The sequence below is a fragment of the Diorhabda sublineata genome, chromosome 9, assembly GCF_026230105.1.
Source record: "Diorhabda sublineata isolate icDioSubl1.1 chromosome 9, icDioSubl1.1, whole genome shotgun sequence".
In the NCBI taxonomy this organism is placed as follows: Eukaryota; Metazoa; Arthropoda; class Insecta; order Coleoptera; family Chrysomelidae; genus Diorhabda; species Diorhabda sublineata.
The window spans coordinates 7,694,594-7,720,291 of record NC_079482.1 but is presented as its reverse complement, the minus strand read 5'-3'; the positions used below and the strand labels follow the sequence as shown (position 1 = coordinate 7,720,291).

Genomic DNA, 25,698 nt, shown 5'->3' with positions numbered 1-25,698 from the left:
ATGAGTTATAGCTACATTTACAGGATCTCCAACAAAGTTACAATAAATTTTTTGTCCCCTATTATTCCAGCCCATACATTCAGTTTTTCGGAATATTGGGTGTGAGATTCACGCATCCAACGAGGATTGTTACGTGACCAGTATCTACTAATTGTAGATACCGATTTACTTTTTCATTAATACAAAAAGTGGCCTCGCAAAATATAACATTACTTAAACAATTTGGATCGTTTTGATTGTAACATTTTTCCATCATCAGATCTACAAACTCTTCAAGTATACCAAAATCGTCATCTGGCAACTCTTGAACCAACGTTACCTTGGTATGGATGAAATTTATCATACCGTAAAATTTTCATTACGGATGTTTTGTGAAGTATCAAGTTCCCTGTATATTTGTCTAGTATTCAAGTGTGGATCGTCTTCTAACAGGACACAAACATCTGAAGATTTGTTTTCAGTTTAAAAATCTTTTACTGAACCAGTTTTGTTAAACTTCTTTACTAATTTACTGACAGTAGATGTTGTTATGGGATTTCGGTTAGGATATAAATTATTAAAGATATTACACGTTTCTTGTTGACTTCTACGCCTATCACTATATCCTAATATCATTAAAATATCAATTCATTCTTTTTCAATAAACGATCCATTGTGCCTTTCAATAAACTTATTGAAACTCAAAATTTGTTATTGTAGCAGTCATACACCTAATGTAATATTTTAACTTCCGGCGGAGATAACGTAAATGTAGATTTAACTACGAAACTATAGCAATTATGTATAGGGAACATTAGATGAAAAATAATAAGTATTTCTTAAGGGTATAGAAAAGCGAAAACGATACAGGGTGATTCATTTGAAATAACAAAGTTCACAAGACCCTTGTACATAAAAATAATACAAGCTGTTTCCGAGATAATTGAGGCGTTCTAGACATAAAACTCACTCCATATTTTGGGGTTGGATTTATAAATGAATAACAATTGAAGAAACCAAGGAAAAATTACGAGAATAATAAGGTTAGGTTGGGTTAGAATACCTCTGCAAAATTTATAAAAATCGTACAAGCCGTTTCCGAGATAATTGAGGCCTTCCATACATAAAACTTACTCTGTATATTCACAAGATTTGCTTCACAAATTTTAGTGCATTTTAAATTAAGCATTTTTTAAAAATTTTTCTATATGAAACTAGAAATAGTTTTTCAGTGAAAATTCACAATTTTTCTTCCAGAAAACTTTACTTTTTGTATTCACGTTCCTAATGAGATTCGATATAGAAGCCGGAGGATTGTGAGTCGCGTTCACGAATCATTCAGCTATTGAAACTATTTTATTTATTATTTTTATTCCATTTATTTCATAAAAAATTGTTATGAAATTTGTAAAATCAATGAAAAATACAATCAATAATGTGGAATTCATCTTTCTGTTTCATATAAAAAATAAAATAATCCATTTACGCTGTATTATTGAGTATTCAACCAATTGTTAAACACAATCATTTATTGTCATCAATATCTATAGAGTATGCGAGACGCTTAGAAAATTTCATCCAAACCAACTAAAAGAATAAGTTGATAAAAATCAAGAAGCTTCACGATATATTGAGCATACTTTTTATTTTTTAGTGGAATTAAAGTCACTTACTCGCATTTTAAATAAGAAAATATTGTTTGTTTTCTGCACGTACTATATTTTTACATGTTTTGATCGTATAATGCTGGTTCATATTCCATATTTGCGTAAGTCTTTTATTAGATAAACAAATCATCGATAGCGCCCCTCAGTACATTTGTCCTCTAGCCTATATTGATTATATTTCTTTAAAAAGAAATGTAGCCTGCAGTGCTACCGATACCATTTTATTTCTATCTCCGCTTTTATTTCTTTTGTCAAATTTTGCAAATTGGATATGGTTGGTGAATAAATATCATTACTGTATGCGAGAAGTTCGATTTTCTCAATATTTGGTGAATTTGGAACGCCTATGTGCGATACGATAATAAATAGAAACAAACAAATTGTTAACCACTCTATTTCGAAACGTAGTAAAAGTAGTTCTTCTATCATAAGTGTTTCGTCATTATATGCAAAATCTAGGTTAGTTCAGTTTTTATCATTTCTCTCTGATTTACTAGAGATTGACTAACGTCAATATGAAAAAGATATATTACTATAGACCAAAGAGGAAAGTGCAGAGGTCAGTTGTGGTTTATTTCACTTTGATCTTTTTATTAAGATCATCATTATTAAAAGAGATTCGGTAAAGAACGATAAAAAATTATATTCTTGGAATTATTCTCAGACATATTATTTTTCTATTAATCGGTTATTGCTTCAGAGGTAGTTATGTATGGATACTTTTTTCATTTTATTTTGAAATTATTTGATAAAAATATATTGATAACTTCTTATAGACAAAATAACGTTAATTTCATACCAGTACATGAGTTTTTATACCTTTAGGTACCATGTACATAGAGTTGGCATTTCTGACAGGTTGTGCAGATAGCTACATTTTTCTACAGTAAAAGTAATTCAACAACATATTTTCATAAATATTTTCTACAGCATTTTCTGACTTCAAAAATCGGTCATAGTATGTGTCTCTGCATTTTCTCGGTATCGAATTTCGAAATTTTGATTATTTATTATTCAAAATGAACTGATACGGAATTAAAAATTTGTATGTACTATCAATAGATGTACACCCTCGGGCAACATATGAATTATTGGAATAAGGACATTCTAAATATGTCGCCTATAATCCACAAATAACTATTAGAGTGAAACAAATTAATCAGGTTGTAGTCATATGATATGATCCTTTCTACCCCAGTAGACCAGTTTTCATACTTTAATTCAATTAAACTCTAGTGCAAAATCCGAGAGGCTAAATCGTTGGTAACTACTCAATGATATTTATTCAACATCCAGAACCCATTATGCAACTAAAAACAAATCATGGAATAAAAACCGCACAAAAAGCAGAACTTCTTGTAGATCATGTTTAAAGTTTGAAATTTTCACCGAAAAGTCAACGCGACGTTCGGAAACTGTGATCCCTATGTTGTTCTGGGCTAAGATTCAAAATCAGCTGATAGATTATCTACCTGACCTCAGATCATAGTTTCCGAAAAGCCTTAGAACTTTATTATTGTCTACGATATTTGCGATAGTTTGGTATGAAGATGTTTTTTCCATTATTATTTTTTAAACACTCATCCTACAAACAAAAAATTGACAAATTATAAAAATATTTAATATAATATGATTCAAATATAACAATAAAAGTGCCTCAAAAATCAATTTAATGTTGCGTTTTCTGTGTGCTTATTTTTAGAGATGTACGAGAGATTATTTAATAAAGAACTTGGTAACGCCGCAGAAGAAGTAGATAGCAACCGAGAAATAGCAACCGAGAATTGTTCTCGCGAAATATTCTATTACGAATGCAATGCTTCTCACTTCTAAAAACAAATCACTTATACTGAACAAATGGAGAAACGAAATGTTACGGGAAACTTGGAAAAATCGCTACTGAAACTTATAATTTATTGAAAGATATGTACGACACTGAATGCTTATTACATGTACGTGTTCTTGAAGATTTGAACCGTTTCAAGATGGACAAGTCGTTCAAGAGTCTTCATCGTCACACATCACAAAATTCATCACAGTCTCGATAAAATCGATAATCTGATTGGATCTCATCATCATTTTAATCATTAGTGTCATTGCCTAAAACTTACACGTTTGAATAACAAGAAATGAGGAGCCTATATTCACTGAAAATTGGAAAAGCTCGTTAGCAAATCAAACTTTTAAATAAATCAGTTTTGATTTTTACTGAATTCTTGAAGGCCCAAATATTGATAATCACTTTCACGTTCTTTACTATTTTCGTGAAAGAATAAGGAGGAAACGATCCAAAATATGGAAGAACACATTATGGGTTTTCCATTATGACGTTCTATTGGCTATGTCTATTTGCAGATGACACTAGTTTCTCTTGGATCCTCCCTGATCTCACGGCACTTCATAGGACCATATCTTGTGACCTCATCATCATCTATCAGCCATCTTACATCCACTGCTGGATATAGGCCTCCTCTAGTTTAAACCATCTATCTCTATCTTGAGCTGTATGTATCCAATTTCCTACAATTTTCTTTACATCGTCACTCCATCTTGTTGGCGGCCTGCCTCTACTTCTCTCTCTTCATCTTGTGACCTAATCACCTTTAAATCATGGTGTGATTCTAATCTTCTGTATCTCAATATTTCTAAAACTAAAGATTTATCATATAAGGATAAATTTCACCCATTTTTATCAAATATCACTACCATTGACGTCGTTGAATCTGTAAAATTCTAAATGCTTATTGTGGACAATTCCTTCAAATGGGAGTTACATATTGCCGCTTTATCTAAAAAATTAAGCACCTCCTGCTTTGCATTGAGATCAGATTCCAAAGAACTGAAATTATCCACCTCGTTAACAGTTTATTATGCCCTTATTGAGTCGCATCTCCGATATGCACTTCCCTTCTGGGGTACGTGTGGTGCGACTCAATTTGAGCGAATATCCAAACTACAAAAGAGAGCTGTCGGACTAAACAGCAGGGCTCACTGCAATTTAAAATTTCTGTCTCTTCCTTCACTATTCCTCTCTGAATCTGTTTGCCCATTTCGTAAGCACGCTTCTACAATTTCAGAAAGGTCGTTGTACGGCTATCCACTTAGGAACGCGGAGCACGACCTTTATCTACCTACTTCACGTTCAGAATTAGTTAAGGGCTCAATATTTTACATTGCAAAAAATTCGCAGTCATTTGCCAATTGAAATCAAATCGATATCATCTTTTCCCGCATTCCGCAATAATTTGAGGGTATATTTACTGGAAAGTGATTTCTACTCTAAACGACTTCTATTCTAATAATAATATCTAATTCCGGGCATGCTGCATATTGGTTTAATTTTTGCTATGGACTCATATACGACTTCTATACTAATTAGTATCTATTACTATCACCTATATTTTTGTTCCTCATTGTGTTTTTCTTCTGTATATTGAAATTTTATTTTATTTGTATCTTTATTTAGTTATTTTTATGTTTGTTTTTTAGTTTTTACAAGCTTTTGTCTACAAATTGTAACAATTTTTTTGACTATAAAACATTTCTCTCTCTCTCTCTCTCTATCTCTCTCTTATTCCGTTGAAAATGTGAGAGCGAATGCAGAACGTGCCGTGAAGGATGTGACAAAACAAAGTAACACCTTATACATATTGGTAGCATACATACTTGATATTAAAATTTCATTATTCGCGGTATTTAAACAAATTTAACTTCTTCTATAGTTAATATGATTGCGAGACTCACAGAAAGAAATATGACTGGATCATGAAGTATGAAATTATTTTCAGTTTTTAGTTTATTAAAACTTCGCTCATATTAGTACGGCGAAACGTAGTGTAAATTGGTAAACAAAACAAATATTAGGAAATGCATCTTTCAAAAGAATCCCAAAAATCTGTTGCAAGAGATAGAATTGTTTTTATCTCATTAAACAAAAGTAAAGTCAAGTTTGAAACAGAAGATGTCCTCAAATATGAGACTGTTCCAATTATTTCTACGTGTCTCATAAAAATGAATTATGAAGTTATGATGATTTGCTGGATTGGCCGCGCCTTGAATGAATGGACTTAGCAAGGTTAATTTTCTTTGAAAATATAGTGTAATTTGTCGGTTCTTAGCATTGGAAAAGTCGAAGTCAGAGGCCTAATGCCCATTGTAGTACCTTTTTTCTCCAAAATTTGGAAACTTAGTTAACTAGCTAGCTAACCACCCTCTTATCTTTTATAGTTTATTTATAAGTATTCACAACTAGAATAATGTTTTTCACTTGTTCTATTCCTAGTTCTGCTGCATTTTCTAGGCAATCTACTGGGTTATTCTTCAGCATTTAACGTCATTCTACCGCCAAGGCAGGGCAACAGCAGAACAAATGTTCGATAGTCTCTTATTCCCCGCGTCAAATAATGTAATTTATGAATGTTGATGCAGAGGTAGTAAATAGTATGTTAAGAATTTAGTTCGTCGACACCTTGTAGATTATAAGAGAATAAATTTAATTCTATATCTATGCAACGTAGAATATTGTTTAATATTCTCAATTTCCCGATAAAGATAACCTATATTATGTAATAATATTGTGAACTGATAAACAAAATGAAAATACTGATAGAAGCAGAATTTAAAACACCATTTTATATATTGAAAATTCTATTGCTTTTAAATAGTGTGTTTAGAAAATGTAAAAATATAGTACTTGAAAAAAGTATTTAATTTGAGTTCTCAGAAAATGCTATGCGATGATTTTTCGTATCTAAGCCCAAAGAATCGTTTCACCAAGGTCTCAAGGAGCTGAATGTTCGGTTAAAATTATAGAATACAATGGGCTATACTTCGAATATTGAGGCATTTTTTTAATGATTATTTAATAGAGAAAGTGAACATTTGGATACAACATTATTTTTGAGACCTTCCTCATTAAATCAGTCAATGTTTTTTAAGTGGACGAAGGAATCAAAATGTAAAGAATGAAGAAAAATAGAATATGAAAAAATAAACACCAAGTTTTCATGACCATATGAAAACGGGAAAACGGTATTTCTTTTTGGATTTGCAGTAACCTTTGCGTTGTACTGCCACAATCGTATTGTAAATATCAGTTTCAAAAATTGTATTTATTTATTCTGTTGTTTGAGAGAATTATGGTGAATAGCCAATAGAATTCTTTTTCTCTTGGCTAAACTGCATAAAATTGACTAGATTAGCTTATTTTGCGTTACCCTTCCTTCATTGAAAGATCTAGATTTTTGTGAAGTTTAACCGATGTTTTTGTTGAAATCTAAAGACCATCGGTGCATCGGTGAATATTTACATTTATCAAAAGTTGTCTTTACCCGTTAAATATAAAAAAACTGATCTGTAAGTTTCAATTTAACTTTCTGACGATCTCATTATATCACTTTGTCATCAAGGTAAGTTACTTTTCAATGAAATTATAGTGAATAGCTATAAGAAAAATCATAGTCCAGATAAATTTTATATTTTCCATTGAATTGGCTTACATTACTCTGTACTGGACAAGACCAGTTCTGATTGATTACATAGTTTTGCGTTACCCTTGATCGAGTTTCCTATCAAATTTTTGTATTGGAATCCAAAAACTGTCGTTGCATATTTGCATTTATCGAGTCCATTTCTCTTATTGTTTTTGTCAGTAAAATATTAAAAATATTTGTTAATTTATAGCATGGTCTTAAGATAAAATTATATGTTTTCGATTAAGAAACACAACAAACAATAAATTATTTATAGTACAAACAATCCAAAGATAAGTTCTGTGCACATCTGAAATGGCGACGTATTCAAAAAGGCTCTTAATTAAACACGATTATGCCTGGAATTATTGAACTGTAACTATCTCTAGGAAATTCCTTTGAACAGATGTTAGTTTCAGTGTTTTTGTAAACTTTTGTATACATATTTCAAATTGCATCGAGATAATCAGAATGTATTGAGTGGATTATGTCATGCATTTTATCTAATAAATAGAAATTGATCTATACAGTACCTAAGGTTTAGATAAAGTATTTTATATCTTCACTTGTTTTATTGACGAAACAACAGAAAGGAGTAAATTATTTTGATGATAATATCACGAAGAAATGTTCCAACGAAATGAAAAATACAGAATTCACTGAGAGAAAATTAGATAAGTTTGAATAAATAGTGAATTTTCACTTAAAATTTGAACTGGGAATTTCTATTTCTGTACAGGATTCATGTGGCGGAACTCAAAAGAGGATAAAGTGAAAATGTCACTATCCAACCTCATCAGTTTTCCATTGTTAAAGCTTCAGCATCAAATTTACACACGTGGCAGAAACAGGAAAAAATCGAAGGATCATATCGAGATTTGCAGAGTTATTCTAATTAATTCGATTTGCGTGCTTTCACAATATTATTCTCGGAACTTTTCCTTGGTTTCTTTGAATGTTATTCATTTATTTAACCAACCCCACAATATAGAGTTATGTATAGGACGCCTCAATTATCTAGGAAACAGCTTGTACGATTTTTATAATTTTTTGTGTTGTGGGTGTTGTGATATGAGCGATTATATTGTGGTATTTACATTGTTGTCAGATTTTTCCTTTTTCCGGAAAAATAATGAACTTTGTTATTTCAAATGAATCACCCTGTGTCGTTTTCACTTTTCTATATCCTTAAGAAATACTCATTATTTTTTAGGTGGCTATTACTGCTACAACAACAAATTTGACGTTTCAATAAATTATTATTGTTGCAGCTTATTGAAAGTCACAATGGATCGTTTATTGAGAAATATCGAATTGATATTTTAATGATATTAAGATATGGTGATAGGCGTAAATGTCAACAAGAACCGTGTAATATCTTTAATAATTTATATCCTAACCGAAATCCCATAACAAGATCTACTGTCAGTAAATTAGTAAAAAAATTTAACAAAACTGGTTCAGTAAAAGATTTATCCAAATGAGGGTGCAAAAAACTGCATCAACTGAAAAAAAATCTTTAGATGTTTGTGTCCTGTTATATCCAGGGAATTTGATATTTCGCAAACATCTGTAATGGAACTTTTATGTAATAATAAATTACATCCATACAAAGTAACACTTGTTCAAGAGTAGTCAGATTATGATTTTGATAAACGTGAAGAGTTTGCAGACCTAATAATGGAAAAATATTACAATCAAAACGATCCAAAATGTTTAAGTACTGTTATGTTTTGCGATAAGGCAACTTTTTGTATCAATGGAAACGTATATCGGCATAACTGTAGATAATGGTCAAATAATCCTCGTTGGATGTATGAATCCCATATCCAATATCCCGAGAAACTGCATGTATGTAGATTTACAGTATTATACCTGTGTTTTCTCGGATATTTCCAAATCCAAGTAAGTATTTTCAATAATATTTAAAAGAAAACTTCATTATTAGAAATATTTAAAAAATAATAATATCCACAACGACAATATTTGGCTACAACCAGATGATGCCCCACCTCACTATGCGTGTGTGGTGAGGCAATACCTAAATAATTTGTTTCCCAGAAGATGGATTGAAAGGTGTGATTTTATCGAATTTCACCCGTGATCACCCGACATGAATCATTTAGACTATTTCCTGTGGGGTCACGTAAAAAAACATCGTTTATAAAACAAAACCTACCAATATTCAGGAATTAAAAATAGGATTACCACAGTGATAAAAATTGAGCAGTCAGGGGTGTTGCAAAATGTATTGCAAAGTTTTAAAAATCGTATTGAAGTAAATGCTGTAATCGCCTTTACTGTATGTTTTCTAAAATTTTCAATTTTTGTACTTCACAAGTGTCGATCTACTTATAACATTTACAGATTTGTCTTCAGTTATTGTAGGTTTTCTACGCTATGATTTGGATAAATATTTTACTGCACCAGTTTCGTTAAACCTTCTACTAACTTACTGACACTAGACCTTGTTACGAGATTTTGAGATTTTTACTAGCACATAAATTATTAAACAATAATCAAATTAAACGAGTTTATTCAATCGTAGCCACCTAAATGTACAATATTTATTGTAATTTTGTTAGAGATGTAAATGTAGTTATAAGACCGAAAATATGATTAGGTGTAAAGAATAACATAAAAAATAATCAGTATTCTTGGATTCCTAAAAACACAAAATATATAGGTAAATCTGTATGAAATAACAAAGTTCATTATTTTTCCTGAAAAGGGAAAGAGATGACAACAATGTAGATACCACCATAATACCAGTCGTATCACAAAAAAAATTTATAAAAATCGTACAAGCCGTTTCCAAGATTATTGAGGCGTTCCATACATAAAACTCATTCTGTATAAGTCTTAAAGCTAATCTATCAGGAAGATTTAGGCGAAATGATGACAGATGATATCAGAAACATAACAAAAACTTATTGGTTATGTATTTTAACAAATAAATGAATATCAAAAGATAGCGCAAAGGAATTAGTGAAAATCAATATGTGACTAAAAATGGTTTTCGAAATGGAGGAATGTTCAACATGATTGTATATGATATTGAGGAAGAACATGGTGAATAAAAACAGCCAAATCACTAATTGATAGAGAGAAAACTAATTTCAGATATTACACGTGTTCTCGACAGAAACTTTCTCATATGATACTTTTACTACGAAGTAGGGGTCAGGAACGTAACCTTCAGTTACCATATAATTAATTTGTTGAGTAATTCCTAGAACAGTTGTTTGGACGTTGGACAATGTCGCACGATATATCTAAAATGAATCTTGGGTCAATCGACGTTCCGAGAAAACATGTCACAATGTTGTGTAATGCGTAGCCTGTTACTCTATCTTAAATTAATGTTACTATAATGGGATCAGAGCCGTACTCATATAAATAAGAGAATAAATAAGAGAAACCAAAGCATAAATAAACTAATTCATGTGTAAAGAATAGATCAGACCGAATATTTTTACTTTCGCAAGTAGATCCACACTTACCTACACTGTACCATTCAGAGAAGTGTCTATTTCAACTTTAGTTGTGCGAGGTGGATAATTGAACGAATCAAGTATGTTTAAAGTCAGAAATCTACCCATGTACTTAATGCAGGTATGTACTATGAAGAAAAAGAATAAATTTCCACATCTTAAAATCTTTACTACATTGAAAATTCGAATATTAAAAAATGAAAAGTCAGATATTAAGAACATGGAAACTGTATATGTACTATATGTACTCCACCCTAATAATATTTATTTTGTTCCGGGGGAATCCCCTTCGAAACGCACAAAATTATTATTTTCCGTATTTAACCTTCTTATCTATGGAACCAAAAGTCTTCGTTGGCTCAATTCTGCTTTGAATGATTACCCTCTATAAAAGCAATCGTGCCTAATGAAAATGATCTTAGCTCTATTTTTTTGCTAATTCAATTGATTGAACTGGATTATTTATTAGTTAATCGCTTTTATGGTGACATGACTTATTTGTTTTTGACAAAGAAAAGACTTCTATATCTGTTGCTGTACCTGCAAATCAATGTCTAAGTCTATGCAGGCTCTAAAATTAATAAAAATGTTACGAAACTCGCACATAGATACCATTGAATAGCACCCAAATAACAAGGTGAATCATGAGATCTATTGCTGTCCTGAACAACTGGAAAGAATTTGAAATAATTTCATCATCATTGCCTTCGAATTAGATTAAAACTGAAGAAAAAATTTGAATGTTTCTAGATTCGTATTATTGATAGCACATATTTTAGTTCTCATGTCTCTGGTGGGATATTTAATTAAATGTACCACCGTATTTTAGACATATAAAAGTAAATATAAATCTCTTATGCCAGATAAAAAACATTTCACCTCTAAAGCTGACACCGTTATTAACGATCAGATTTAATCAATGAGCCTGAGACGACACGTTTAATGCTCTAGGAATGATATCCAGAATTCTTTTTCGAAGCTCTTTTTTACTTTTCATGTTCGATTGTGTTCGCACATCTAATTACAAACAAGTTATTAGTTTTTCGTAACTACACTATAATTTCACACATTCTATGTAACTGAATCAGCACTTAGTCGGCTCGCTTTCTTAATTTTTGTTTTTAAATGCTGCATTAAATTATGAAATACTGAATCTGGTGTTTGCTGGAGTTTCCATAGAATTATCTTTTTTAATTCTTTATGTGTAGTTACTTCCCAACCTTCAGAATATACGTTTCGTTTCAAATTTGTCCAAAAACGTTCAATTGGCCCAATTCTTACATAACGTTCTTTGCATTATGAGCAGTTGCAATATCTGGCTTGAACATAAAATTTCCTTTAGGATGCTGTTTCTTCACGATCTGTATTGATCTAGATCTAACACACTCTTTTTCATATATTTTTGCAGTTACAGAATTTCCAGAAGGTCACATGTATGCTGATGAATGACCACAAGAAGATATCTCCAATCGTACCCACACGTTCGAGTTGAATTTATTGTGACTTTAGAAATACACTTCTGAATTGACTTCTTCTGAAAATAATAAGTTTTATTATTGTTACTCCCATCAAAAATAAAATATGACTCATTCTCGATAACGCCTTACAAACCCTTTAGCAAGAGAAAACACATTTTCACTGAGACTTCTTTTTGTTCCATTTGTTGCTTCTCAGAAAATTTGATTTGATTTTTGAACTACATTCTGTTCCTTTAGAATTTTGCTTACATATTTCTTATCGATTTTCTGATCAATTTTCGCTAAATGACTCCCAATTATCCGTGAGCCGCTTCAACCAAATCTCTCTTTTTTTGGCATTTCTGATTTTCTGTCTGATCAAAATGGCAAAGTGTTTTACGTCGTTCATTTTTTTTTAGATTTTCCATACTTGAAACTAAACTTCTAACAGAGACTAAAGTTTATATTTCGGACAACTGCCCAATTACAAGAAACAATAACATTTCAGTCAACGCCTACTTTCCTTGCTAAGCTGTCTAGAAATGTACGGATTTTTTATCCCCATACCCTTAATATTTAGTGATGAGTCTTCGAAAATTATAGCAAAATATTTGGCTTTTTCGAAAATGTGTCTCATAACGAATAGTTCGCTTAAAATATTGATCACTTCATTTTGAAAATGTTGCAATAAGTATTGTAGATCTCCCGAAATAATTGGATCAAATTTGAACATCATGATCTCTGCCTTTGATAAATTATCATTATTCCTATGACACAAATTCGTACTAGTCCCTCAGAATACCAAATTTCGACTCGATTGTATTAGATGATGCGACCGGCCGCCTATTGTTTTGACGCCCGCATGCGATCCACTCGGTGTACATCTGCTGAGATGGCTGCAAGGTAAGTTTGGAGTAAGAGTGATAAATAAAAAGGTAATAGATTATCAACTCACTTAATTCACTCTAACACTAATTCATGAATTGATTATTAATTTGAAAATCATAGCTATTGCGATGAAGCTATGAAATAAACATTCAAATAATTATCAAATAGACTAGCAAAATATTTGAAAAATATAGATAAGATTAAATAGTTTTATCTTGACTATTGAGTTCATGTGTACCGAATACGCCCCTGTTACCCGCATCAATAAGACAACAAAAGATTACAAACATGTTTACAATTAATATAAAAATGGTTAATTTATTTCGGTCAAACACGTAGTTGAGAAATTTATATAACCGCGCAGAGGAAATCTTCTCAAAATACAAGTTCTCTGTAACCGTTTAAATAAGTCGGCGATCAATTTTCGGTTTACAAAAATGTATAGAATTATGCTTGCTGTTTGTGCGCTGTTACAAGTGGTCAGTGCTTTTCCCCCTAGACATATCAAGGGGATCCAAATTAAAAACACTGGACTTGAAGGACTTTGGATAGAGATGACGAATGAAGACAGCTTTGCTCTTCCACCAGGACAAATGGTAGATACATTTTGAAACGCGTTTGTTAAAATAATTACCCAACTGTTATCATAAAATTAACATAAATTATTGAATTATCTACAATCAAAATTCAGACGTATTTTATTTGAACTGGTTGACAAAGTTTTGGATAACGTCAATGAATCATTATATATGGTATACGTGAATGTTTACGAATGTGAAATCTTATTTATATATAATCTCTATAATCTGAATTCATAATACAACTGTTTTAAATCTTTAAAAGTGATCTATGAAACTTTTTAACTTATAAAACACGCCATAAAATGCTCAAAATTAATTTTGATGTTTCTCATATAAACTTTCTTCTAAAAGTTTGGTTCAGGTGTATGCGAGAATTTTGGTTTCTTAAAGAGAGAAATTTCACTGCAACTTGTTGGGCAATCTCTCTGAAATATATGTGCAAGTTTTTGCCTAAATTACGTTTTTCATCAACCAATACATTAGGTGTTTTCAAAAAGACGATATCTGCATTTATATGCATTTCAACATATTGTTCGTATGCGTTAACGTGTGTAGTTACTTTTTGAGCTTCTTCTGATCAGAAACTAGTTTTGGTAAGGGTAGGTTAGGTCATAATAAATGATTCAACACCTCGATTTTTCAGTTTAAGCAAAATATCAATAATAGAGATAAATGTAGAATCGTCCAAATTTCTAGGGTTTTTACTTTGTCGGTATAAATTGTTAATTGAATGTAGAATTTTATGCGTGTTCTAGATATGTTCTATTCCCTTAAGAAAATGAAACCTTCGTTCTTAAATGAAAAATTACCTAAAACACTCCTAAAATTGGCATAGTCAAAGTGGTTTCAACTATTATAGGTTTTTGCCACGAATAGTATAATACGAGGTATAATTTTTTAACGTTTTACTTCTCAGTACTCTTTGTTTTTCTTTTGGTCTTTGTCAAAATATCCACAAAGTGAGTTCCGTTTGGTTACACAAAAAACCAGTAGAAATACAGAAAATACACAAGTATACAACTGTTAAACTAATGTTTCACACAGCTTCCGAAATTTTGTACATGCGTGTTACAAGTTTTTGTTTACCTTCATCAGAAATGCGATTGCAGCGATACCGTTGATAGAAATAAAAACGAATTTTCCACTGTGGATATACCTCGTATATTAAATAAAAAAGTTTGTTATCAGCATTATATATACGAGGAGAAATATTGCACACGTGCGATAATATGACTCACACTCTCTTATTTCTAATTTTATTATTACTACCCACTGAGGAGAATACAACAAATTGGTTCAGACTTGGCTCATCTTTATAAAGCTTCGAGGCAAATTTTCACATGCGTATCAGTGTCATTATACCTAAGCAAAAGAATACAAACTAAGCAATATACTTTATGTGATATACGTGATCCCAAAAAAGCAAAAACTCTGCCAATGAGATAGCGACTATAGTTTTTGGGATTTAAAAGGAGTAATATTCACTGACTATTTGGAAAAATGCTCGGACTTAAGAGGGAAGAATTTGTTACATGACGACAATGAGTCTGGCCATTTCTTCGAAATGATTACCGAAAATGATCCATCCTTTCTGTTAGCAAACTCAAAAAAATGATTTCGTGGATAGAAGTAATTATTTCCGCCCCCGTACCAATTAACAGTGTTATTTCTAGAAGCAGTAACGAAATAACACGATAACAGATTCGATAACTATAATTGATTAACAATAAATAAAAAAATGTATTTATGTGGATGTTTTTAATATATATTAGAATGATAAATTAAGTAATAGTCTTGTTAATATAGACATTATATTGTTATTTGATGTTAAGGGGACAAAAATGTTCTACGTGAATTGAATGTTCGTTTGAATTGTCTTGAGCACTCCACATTCACCTCATAAGTAAACATGACAAATTAGTGTGGTGTTTGTTTTGTATTTCAACGAAATGATCGTGTTTTGTGTCCAGAATGTTGTGGAAAATTCTAAAAATTTTATAATAAATTCATCAAAGTCAATTAATAAATACAATTATGTAGAAGAGATTTCAAAAGAACATTGTGAAAGAATCTTTGGAAGAATGAGAGAATTTATAGCCGAGGAGGTACGATAAATTATCATTTGCAGAGCTTACTCGAGAGAATCTTCATAATCTTTTGTCTGTTCTCTAAAACGCGGATTTTGAGTGTCGTTAGTTATTTTCTTTACAATGCGTCATCATGACAGTTTATCTCAAGAATGTTTTGTAATGTTTACAATGAATTGAAATAATAATTAAGTATACGGGGAGCTGATTCTAAATATTCTCTTTAGCTTCATAATTTATTGGGTTATTGCTAGAAGCACAAACATTTGCTTCAATTTTGCTTTTTTCGCCTCTCTAGTCATATATTCCACGGGAATTTGAATCAATGAGGGTATTATCCCTTCATCTGAGTCTGAGCACTCATCGTTTTCCTAATCTCTTTTTATATTTGTTTAATGAGGTTTTCGATCCAGCGTCTCTGAAGAAATCTAGTCAACTAAAGCTGATATTGTTAAATTATATCAGTTACTATTGTCCTTCAATTTTATCTCAGTATTTTCTTTACTATGAAATGGGATTTTAAATGAAGATATTATCTGCGCCTTATCAGAACCAATTCGTCAAAAAGTACAAGATAAGTTGGATGAAATAACCTTTCATTTCGATCATTATTCCATCATTCATGAGATTCCATAACAGATTAATAAATATTGAAAACAATATCAAAAAATTCCTTGACTTTAAAATGTATGAAGGAAGATGTCATGTCATTTTTCATATTTTCAGGCTTCTGTGATCCTTGAAGATACTTGGTCGGGAAAAATATTTGCAAGATCCGAGGACTGTCAATACAAGAAATGTAATTCTCCTTACACAGTGGCCGAGCTCAATTTCGGCGGCGATTCAAAGGAAGACAAATATCGTGTTTCTGTAGCAAATGGTTACAATAAACCAATTAAGGTAAAAGTTTACTTAGTAGTACAAAAATTTATTAATGAGTATTTTGGAAACGAGGCAATTTTCCATATAGGGAGAAAATTGATGTTTCTAGATTATATTACAAAGCTAGAGGGGTAACTGTGGATAGTAGGAACTTTTTACGAGTTTAATAGCAAGTGTGATGAAGTAAAAGAATGTCATATTCCTAAGGATTAATTCAAATGTGTTTAGAAATTTTCCTAAGGGTTAGAAAACGTGAAAGCATATTTGTTTGAAAAATTCAGTAAACTGATGTAATTACTTTTTTCAATATTTTTAATAAATCATGTTTTATATTTAGAAAATATATATGAATTTGCAATTAAATCAAATAGAACGATTTTTTTCTTATATAATGCGCATTAACACTAGGGGGTTATCAGCGTATTTTTTAATTCGAATTTATCCGTGAATATTGATTCCACTTAGTTATGATTTGACGTATTTTTTAATAATTGTATAGATCTGTTCAAGTATTGCACAAAAAAAAATTTTGTTGAAAATATTTCGATGTTTACTAGTCAAACTTTGCACATATGAGTAAATAAAAAGAAAGAAAAGCTACATTTTTTTATTTTCCAATATTTCGGTTTCTACTGCAAGACTATAAAAGTAATCCTATCCAATTTATTGGAAAGTTTTCTTCTCTACATGTTTTGTTCGAGATTCTATGCCATATATTGGAAATATTTCGAAAAAAAATATGATTTTTGGAATAGGATTTTATCGTCTACCCCCAAGATTGAGTTCAACAATAAATTTAAATACAAATGACATTTTTCATGCAAGAAGAACAGGATCACCTTAAACCCTTCTAAGCTCACGTTTAAATTGTAACATTATAGAAGTGTTAAAGCTTTCAAATATTGCCACTGGATTCCGGATTACGAAAAGCTCTAAACGATGTGGAAAACTATACACTTCCATTAAAGCTTATATTTATGGATGAGAGAGTAATAATTAAAACAAATGATGAAGCGTTCATATTCACGCTCAAGCGGGATGGAAATTTATATTCTTCGATTAAGCCAATTCTATAAATCTTTTTCTAACTATGTGGTTGGGTCGATTTTTCTAAAAGTCTCGAGAGATAACCTGCATTATCCATTACTATTATACAGTTTTGAGAAAGAATATCTATCATTTGTTAGAATAATTCTTCAAAAACACCAACATTTATGTTCTCAAGGTAGTCACCGGAACGAGTAGATTCAAAAGTCAATACCAAAACCGTTTGAACTTCCTATTAACTATTAACAGTCTGCGCCTCTTTTCTGTTAGTGTATTTAAACCAGTTGATAAATTATTCAAAAAAGTCTGTCTACTACTTTTAATTGTTTAATCTTGCCAAAATTTAACTGCTGTATGTCCCTCGTTGATCCATATATATTTACCCCTATATAAAGACCATTTAGGTCGATAGCTTTGTAATTTTTCTCTACTTCTTTCGGTCCGTGGATTTTTCTCTCCAGCTCTGGGAGTTTTTCTCTCTAAGGTCATCTTCCACCGCTTCTCCTCACCGTTTTTTTTTTGGTGTACCTCTTCTCCTCTTGCCCACTGGTATCTTCCATGTCACTCGTTTGAAGAGGCTGTCATTGCTCACTGTAATATTTTTGTCTTCATAAACGCGCTGATAGGTGCTTCACTGAAAAGTGTATAAATTTTATGGTTAGATCTCCCATCCTAAATTCTGTCTGCTTTCCTCTAAAAATTCTTCTCAATATTCTGCTCTCCCAGATATCCAATTTCTGTTTATTTTTATTTGTCAAATTTTACAGATGTATATGCGGGTAGGGGTCAACATTGTCTTATAAATTCGATCTGTCGTAGATCTGGTTATCTCTTTCGATGTTAATATTCTTCTAATACTGCCTACACAACTGTTACTTTTGGTAACGCTTAGTTCCATTTCCTTTTTTTTTCTTGGCATTTATTATCTAGTAGTACACCCAAATACATGAAATTTTCTACTTTTCTCGAATTCTATTAGCGTTCCTTTATGTTTATGTACTTTAAAATTGTTTCTTGTTTTACTTCCACATTTATTGTTTTTTGTATCTATCGTTGATCCATGTTTAATTTAAATAAAATATTAATATTTCTTCTTTGGTTTCTCATTTCTCTCATGCCTCAATCAGTTTCTTCTCCAAACTACAATATCATTATTTTCTATTTAAATAGACTTTCTGGGATAATTTTTCCAGCAAAAATCTGTTTTCATAGTGAGCTTTGACTCATTTCAGGGTAATCCTCTAATCATCTCAAACAATGACAAGAACTTTGTCAACCGTCGGACTTTCTTGACTTTCTCTCAAATGATTTTCTGTTTGAGACTTTGGTTATCTTGTAGCTTCACGGGATATTTGAAACTCATCATATTTCTCTTCTGTAATGACTAATGTTATCAACAATTTTACATAAATTTGTGTCCGTAAATGATTTGAAAGAATTAAATATTAATGTTTTCTCATGAACTGTGAAAGGACCGAATTTTCACACTGCATCTCGCAAGTTTTAACTAAACCAAATTATTGAAAATATATAGCTACTTTTGACTACTCCAAACATTTGTCTGTTGCAGTTTTAAAAGACTAATACAAGTTTGAGAACCTAGTATTAACTCATGAAAATTTAAAGAAATATTTAGATTATTCTGTAACAATACTTAAAATGACCGTACTAAGTTTTACATAAGGAATTAGGTTTTATTACTCTCTCACATACTTACATAAAAATAGACTAATTATTAGAAAAGACAATAAGTACCGAAGAAAAATGACAATTCCATATAAGTAATGTGGGATGAAAAAAAGTTCTTCCTGGAAAGTGTTGTTTTTTGAGAGACATATCTAGTAAACGACGAGTTTGGTCGATAGTACGTGACGAAATTTTTATTCGGATTATGATATTCTAATGTCAAAATCAAATATCAGGGATAAAACTATCTAAAAGCAGAGGAACGAAGCAATGAATGAAAAGAAGAGTTAGTGAGCTATTTAGATATGTATCCGTATTGAAAAATAAATAATTTGATGTTCTATACGAATCAATGTTACAATTTCAATGTAATTTTACACCAGTGTCTGAAAATATCGATACCTTCAGGGATTTCATTAAAATAAAACACACACTTCGAGGAATGAATTTATATTCTGAGATTTTCTGTATTGAATAATATTTTCCTTCCTGGATTACAATGTTGAAGTAATTCCTAAGATGGAAACGAAGATTTTAATGTTATCAGGGTATAGTAATATACGTAGAAGTTGAAAACAAATATGTATATGTTTGATCTTAACACCAAAATCCCATATGGAAAATCTAATTAGTGGAAAACTTTGTCCACACTGCTGTCATAAATTATTTTTTCAAATCAGGGCGAAAAAAAATATTATGTTCCAAAACAATCTATGTTTAAGTACTAGACATTGATATTTCCCAAAAATGTATAATGTGAATTTTATAAATTTCTTTAATATCTTATTTCTTAAACTTTTTCATATGTTTTTGCTGCTAAATATTTTTGACTAGATCTTTTCTGATTTGAAATTAGTTTCTTTTATAATTTTTTCAAAAACAAGAAACTTTGTGGTTTCAACTTCTTTTATTTTTTATCAAAATATTATAAAGACTAAAAAATTATAAAAGAAACTAATTTCTAATCAGAAGAGACCTAAAAGCAAGAAAATTTGGAAGCATAAGAATTTTATATATCCACAGTTGATTCAAAATTTGTCTGATGATGATTTCGAAATAAATGATGACTTCATTCACCCAGTTATGGAAAATGTTAGGATTAAAACAGTTCATATTGTTTAAATAAGGTGAGGTATTAATGGAAACATAAACTAGCAAAGAGAGATCACCCATACCCTGGAACAATTGACAAAAAATAATTGGTTCCTATTCCAATGAAATCTTACATCTTACATAAATTTATGGAGTTTTTCAAAAACAAAATATATCTAAGGTGATCCGTATGAAATAAACCTCATTATATTTCCATAAAAATGAAATGTCTGGTATGCCTTCGTATATTTGGAATCTGTATGTGAATTGAAACGATTTCAGAATAATAAAAACAATTTTTTACAGTGTAAAGATAAAGTAAGTTAGATATTATAAATTTTGATGGAAGCGAAGAGATTATAGTCCGGGAGGTAGCGCTGCATTTTTCATGGAGATTTCAGACCGATCAATTTTAGATTTTATTGATAATTCATATAAGGTTGATAAAGGAATAGTGGTTCAGCAGGCTCACCCAAGCTCACTCAATAATTTATTGAGTAATTTTTTAAATAATATATAAAATACCAAAATATTCAGCAGCATAGAGAAAGTCAGCACTCATTATACATCTAATTTGTTTAAGTCGGGTGTATAACGACTGTTGACGTATAATCCACCGTTCTCTATTCTATTTTTGTAATATTTTATATTATCTAAACAATCACTCAATAGATTATTAAGCGACTTGAGAACTGTTTTTAATTTTTCTATTCTAACACGATCAAATTTTTTTATATCGCCCATCCATCCTTCCAGAACTACTTATTTAATTTTAATTAGAATTAATTGACCTGAAATTATTTTGTGGTTTGCAGCGCTATCGCCGGGACTATTATCTATTTATGAATGTAGAATAGGCTCGACTAAAACTATTTTAGATGGGAACAATGCCTTTAATGATAATTAATTGTAAAATTATGTTCGTAGGAAAAGCTTTAAACGCCCTAACTACTTAGATTATTAATCGAGCGTGAAATTATCTCTACACAGTTCAGATCTCTAACAATATTAGTCCAGATAACACATAAAAATAATAAATATGTAGTAAATAAAAAAAGCATCATACATAAACTTTTGTGTGTGGCCGTGCTAATGTTTGTGTGTAGGTTGGCTGTAAATATTAGATCTAGTATGAGGCCTAATATGCTTCCTTCGACCACGCCACAATGGATTAGTTCAATGTTTGTGTACAATTTGCTGATATAGGATTTTATAGAAATTTGTTGGTAAGTTCTCTTTTAGTTTACATATGTAGCGACTACGCTATGTTCCGTCGTATTTAAAAATACATAATATAGGCACTGCTTGACTTGAATAGATCATTTTTCTCACTGCCCAATAGCATGAAGCCGAGACGGTCGATGGGAAGGCTTGAGCAGCAACTATGGACCGCTGCTGAAGTTAAGTCTGTGGTTGGTTCTCGACGGGCTGCTGCTCCGGATTTTTAGCTGCTGCTGGTACCTATAGACGACAGAAGTCGTCGATAACCAACCATAGCCTGTAATTAACTTCAGTGGCGTTTCATAGCTGCTGATCCAGCGTTCCCAGAAGGCGCGAGCGACCATATCGTCTCCGGATTAATTATTGATATAGCTACAGGCAGACGAGAAAAACGATCCCCGCATGTCAAGCAATCTGTATTATGTATTTTTAGATGCATCTGCCGTAGTCGCCACAAATAGGAGGCCTTTCAGATTTTGTTAATAGCCTGACCAATATCCAGGAATACTGCAAAGTAATATTTTTTAATTTCAAACTCTTCATTGATTTGCTCTACTCTATGCATTTTCTGAATTGTTGAGTATTACTTTTCTAATACTAATTGGTGTGATTGAGTTTGCTTCTCGTTTGATAGTATAAATATAAGATTGTGGTCAATAGCACTTTGCGCATTCAGGTACTATTCCTGGCTTTAAAATCATGGTTATTCTTGTTAATTTCCAGTTCATGGTAGAAGTAAACGGCTGGGTTAGGAATTAAAAACTTTTTTCCGGAAGGATTTCTTGTTTAATAAGGTTGAGTCCTAGAGCTTTCTTGGATAAATATTGTGTCGTAAGATATTCTTGATTTAGTTTCTTGTGATTACGTTTCTGAGTTTTGTGTATATTGAATGTATTTCGTTTATTCTTTACATTTTAGTTTTAGCGTATTAATTAATTATGTTTTTTCACGCTGTGTTTTGATATTATATGTACCGCATTTACGTAAATATTAAGCGTACTATATCTTTAAATATATATAATTTGCGATTGAGAAGCACTACACATTCCATCGTTGTTGATACTCAGGCGTCAGTCGGCGTTGTGTTACAGCCACGTAAAAATATCCGTCATTATTAATGCTCCCGCAAAGTGTGAAATACGAAGTGTGATTAATTTTCTACAGGCTGAATGGTGTAGAAAGTATAAAGATGGCCGTGAAGATGTGCATGATGAAGGGAGCCAAGGACGCAAATTTGTCGTTTCAGATGACCTGGTTCAACGAGTTGTCAGAATGGTTAAAGAAAACCGCAGATTCATCATTACTGCTTTGTCTACAGAATTTTCAGAAGTTTCAAAGTCTGTTTTGTACTCTACTGTTACTGAACGGTTAGGCTGCATTGGCGGCAACTTTTTTGAAGAGGGTATTGAAAAGTTTGTCCACAGATATCACAAATGTCTCAATCTCTTCGGTGATTATGTCGAAAAGTAACAATAAGTGTACCAATCTTTTGGTAACAAAATTATTGTATTATTGTTTTATATGAACTTGTATTTTATTTATAGCATCTCGAAAGCTGCAAAAAACGGCCCTCGTATATAATGGATGAAATTTGATTGTTAAAATTATTATTAATTTCATATTTAAAATGCAATTACAAATTTGTTTCAGATTCAACCGACCGGTTTGAACAGCTTCTGCAAAATATCAACATGTAATTTCAAATTAAAAGAAAATTGTCCAAAAACTCATCAAGTCACGAGTGAAGACAATGACAATATCGTATCGTGTAAAGCGATACCAGAAGTTTTTGAAAAGTTATGTCCACAAGCTACAGAATTGTTCTCTTGTAAAACTTCAAATACGTATTTTGTAGCCATCGGATAAAAATTGTAAAACGCTTTTTATATGTGTTTGTTTTATTTGACAATATGTTCAGGATTGTGAGGTTCAGATACGATAGCTTATTGTAAATAGTACATATCCAATAGAAAGTGAAAGCTCTCGTCATATAAACCATCAAACAATAAATAAATAATCCGATATTTGCTTATGAACTGATTCATGAAAAATTCTTATAAGTTTCTGCATTTTCTTAATTTTATTTTTTGTTATCATAATCAACGAAACTAGAAATTATAAAAATTATTTTTGTTCTGTATACTAAAGTATTTATGAGGAATGAAATGTTTTGTATAAGTAGGAAACCACAATTCACAGTATTTTGTACTAAATTCAATCAACATACAAACTTGGAAAACTGCGTGATACCTAAACGGAGATGTTATAACGGACAAAGTTGTAAATCATGACGTTCTTATGCATATTCTTCAAGCTAGCTTACTCCTACTTTGCTTTCAAATTTGAGTAGCACTGATTTTCAATCACCTCCATTTATATACTGAACGTATATTTATTTAGAAAATAAACGTAATTCGTTTCCCAGAGGATTGAAACCTTTAAATTATGTTCAAAACTGTACACACGTCGGTTTGCTAATTTATTATAAATTTATGTAGTATTGTGTTTTAATATATTGGCTAGCCAGTGAAAATATTAATTGCGAGCCGCATGCGGTCCGTAGGCAGCGAGTTTGACAGTCCTGGTTTTGAGCATTGATGAAGTGGCTTTGTTGAAAGTAGTTTCGTACTGTAGTTAATAAGAAGGTTATTTTTTCTCTTTGTATATATTTTAATGAATTATCAATTTATATCGCTTTTACAGTTAATGAAGCAATCCTGAACACATTCGAAGTAAATATAAATAGTTATTATTTGTTTAAATTATTTTTTTATCCAGTTAGTAATAGGACTCTTATTTTAAACTAGTATCAGTATTTTGTAATAGTATAAAATGAAAAAGCCCATCTATATTTAAATCGTAATCATATGTAAATTTCAGCACTATTCCTAGAAAATTAATCAATGATTTTATCCTACGAATACATAGATGTGCAGTATTCTAGTTTATTTATAGCTTTCATAATAAAATAAACATTGAATAATATGCTTTTATTTTACTATATACCTACTCAGCAAGCTATTGAATAATCAAACTCATCCTACTCAAAAAACACTGCGAGCACATCGCGACATTTTTAATTATGATTTTATTAGTATTTTCTTCAACCTGAACTCGTAAATTTTCATCCTAACAGTTGATACTATCAATTATCAATAAATACATTAGTGATGCGTCATAAAATGCTACGAAGTCACACAGAGCAACTGATTAATCAGAAGTTCTTGGTTGAAAAAGAGAATACTGTTACAGAAGTTTCAGCTTGATTCAAGGAGTCTATGGTTATAAAAGTTATCTTATACACAAGTTTCTCAGTGATAAAAACAATTTAAAGAAAAACGTAAAACAATCAGCGTTCAGGACGATATCGTACGATATATAGTCTTCTGTGAATCTACCGCCTACGTAAGCGTGTAAGAAGACATTATTCCTATTTGAAGAAGACCAAGTCCTGGATCCTTTACTAATACAGTAGACCGGGTCATTATGCTTTGTATGCGATAAATTTTTTTGGAAAATATCTACCGGAATCGCTTCTCATTGCGCTAGCTGAAGACAGCATTGAAGGAAAAATGTACCAGTATGAAACATTTGTTCTAATTGGTGTTGATTAAATAAAGTGACTATATTTGGTACATCTTAACGGAAGTTAATTCCAAATGCTCTAAATATTATATCCACATTTTCGTTGAAAGTATCATGTTACATAGATTCTGAATATGAAATTTCACAAGCTCAATTACCATCTGTGACGTTGTCGCTTAATGCGGAATAATTTGATTCTTGGTGCAACATTCTAAAGTCATTTATTGTTATGTTAAGTAAAATTTTATTTCAGAAGATCGTTTTATTCCTGCAGAAATAATATATTGAAATGAAAACTACATACTTTCACTCCAGTTGCATATTAATCTTAAAAAAACTCCTGTTCAAGTTACAATCGTACAATGTATGTTTTCATTTTTGTACATACAAGATAAGCTAACCAGAGATATATGTAAATATTTTCTCACAAAAATGAATGCATAACAGCTAAAAATATAAAATTTGTAAAATAGCTGCGTTTTAGAATCATTCTTATTGCCATACAGTGTGCGTATAATTTGGGAAAGAAAAAGCGGACTGTATTCGGGTTCCTAAGAAATA

At 31.1% G+C, this 25,698-nt stretch overlaps 2 protein-coding genes across 6 annotated transcripts in view; one reads left to right on the top strand and one right to left on the bottom strand.

Annotated features, from left to right (window-relative positions):
- Positions 1–25,698, bottom strand: part of LOC130449104 (uncharacterized) — a 294,569-nt gene that overhangs the window by 154,648 nt on the left and 114,223 nt on the right. The window lies entirely within an intron of this gene.
- Positions 13,194–24,537, top strand: LOC130449105 (uncharacterized). Of its 2 annotated transcripts, none has more exons than XM_056786782.1 (3): positions 13,194–13,552; positions 16,351–16,524; positions 23,203–24,537. In XM_056786782.1, the coding sequence occupies exons 1-3, from the start codon at positions 13,394–13,396 to the stop codon at positions 23,416–23,418; spliced, it is 549 nt and encodes a 182-aa protein (XP_056642760.1). In that variant the 5' UTR covers positions 13,194–13,393; the 3' UTR covers positions 23,419–24,537. The 2 variants fall into 2 exon arrangements, with proteins under 2 accessions (XP_056642760.1, XP_056642761.1); XM_056786783.1 differs by lacking the exon at positions 13,194–13,552 and adding an exon at positions 15,311–15,642.

Bases quoted from the DNA above. Each gene is read 5' to 3' on its own strand.
- LOC130449105 (XM_056786782.1), top strand. From the start codon at position 13,394: ATGTATAGAATTATGCTTGCTGTTTGTGCGCTGTTACAAGTGGTCAGT. The intron at 13,553-16,350 runs GTAGATACATTT...TCATATTTTCAG, and splicing joins CTCTTCCACCAGGACAAATG to GCTTCTGTGATCCTTGAAGA. The intron at 16,525-23,202 runs GTAAAAGTTTAC...AATTTGTTTCAG, and splicing joins GTTACAATAAACCAATTAAG to ATTCAACCGACCGGTTTGAA.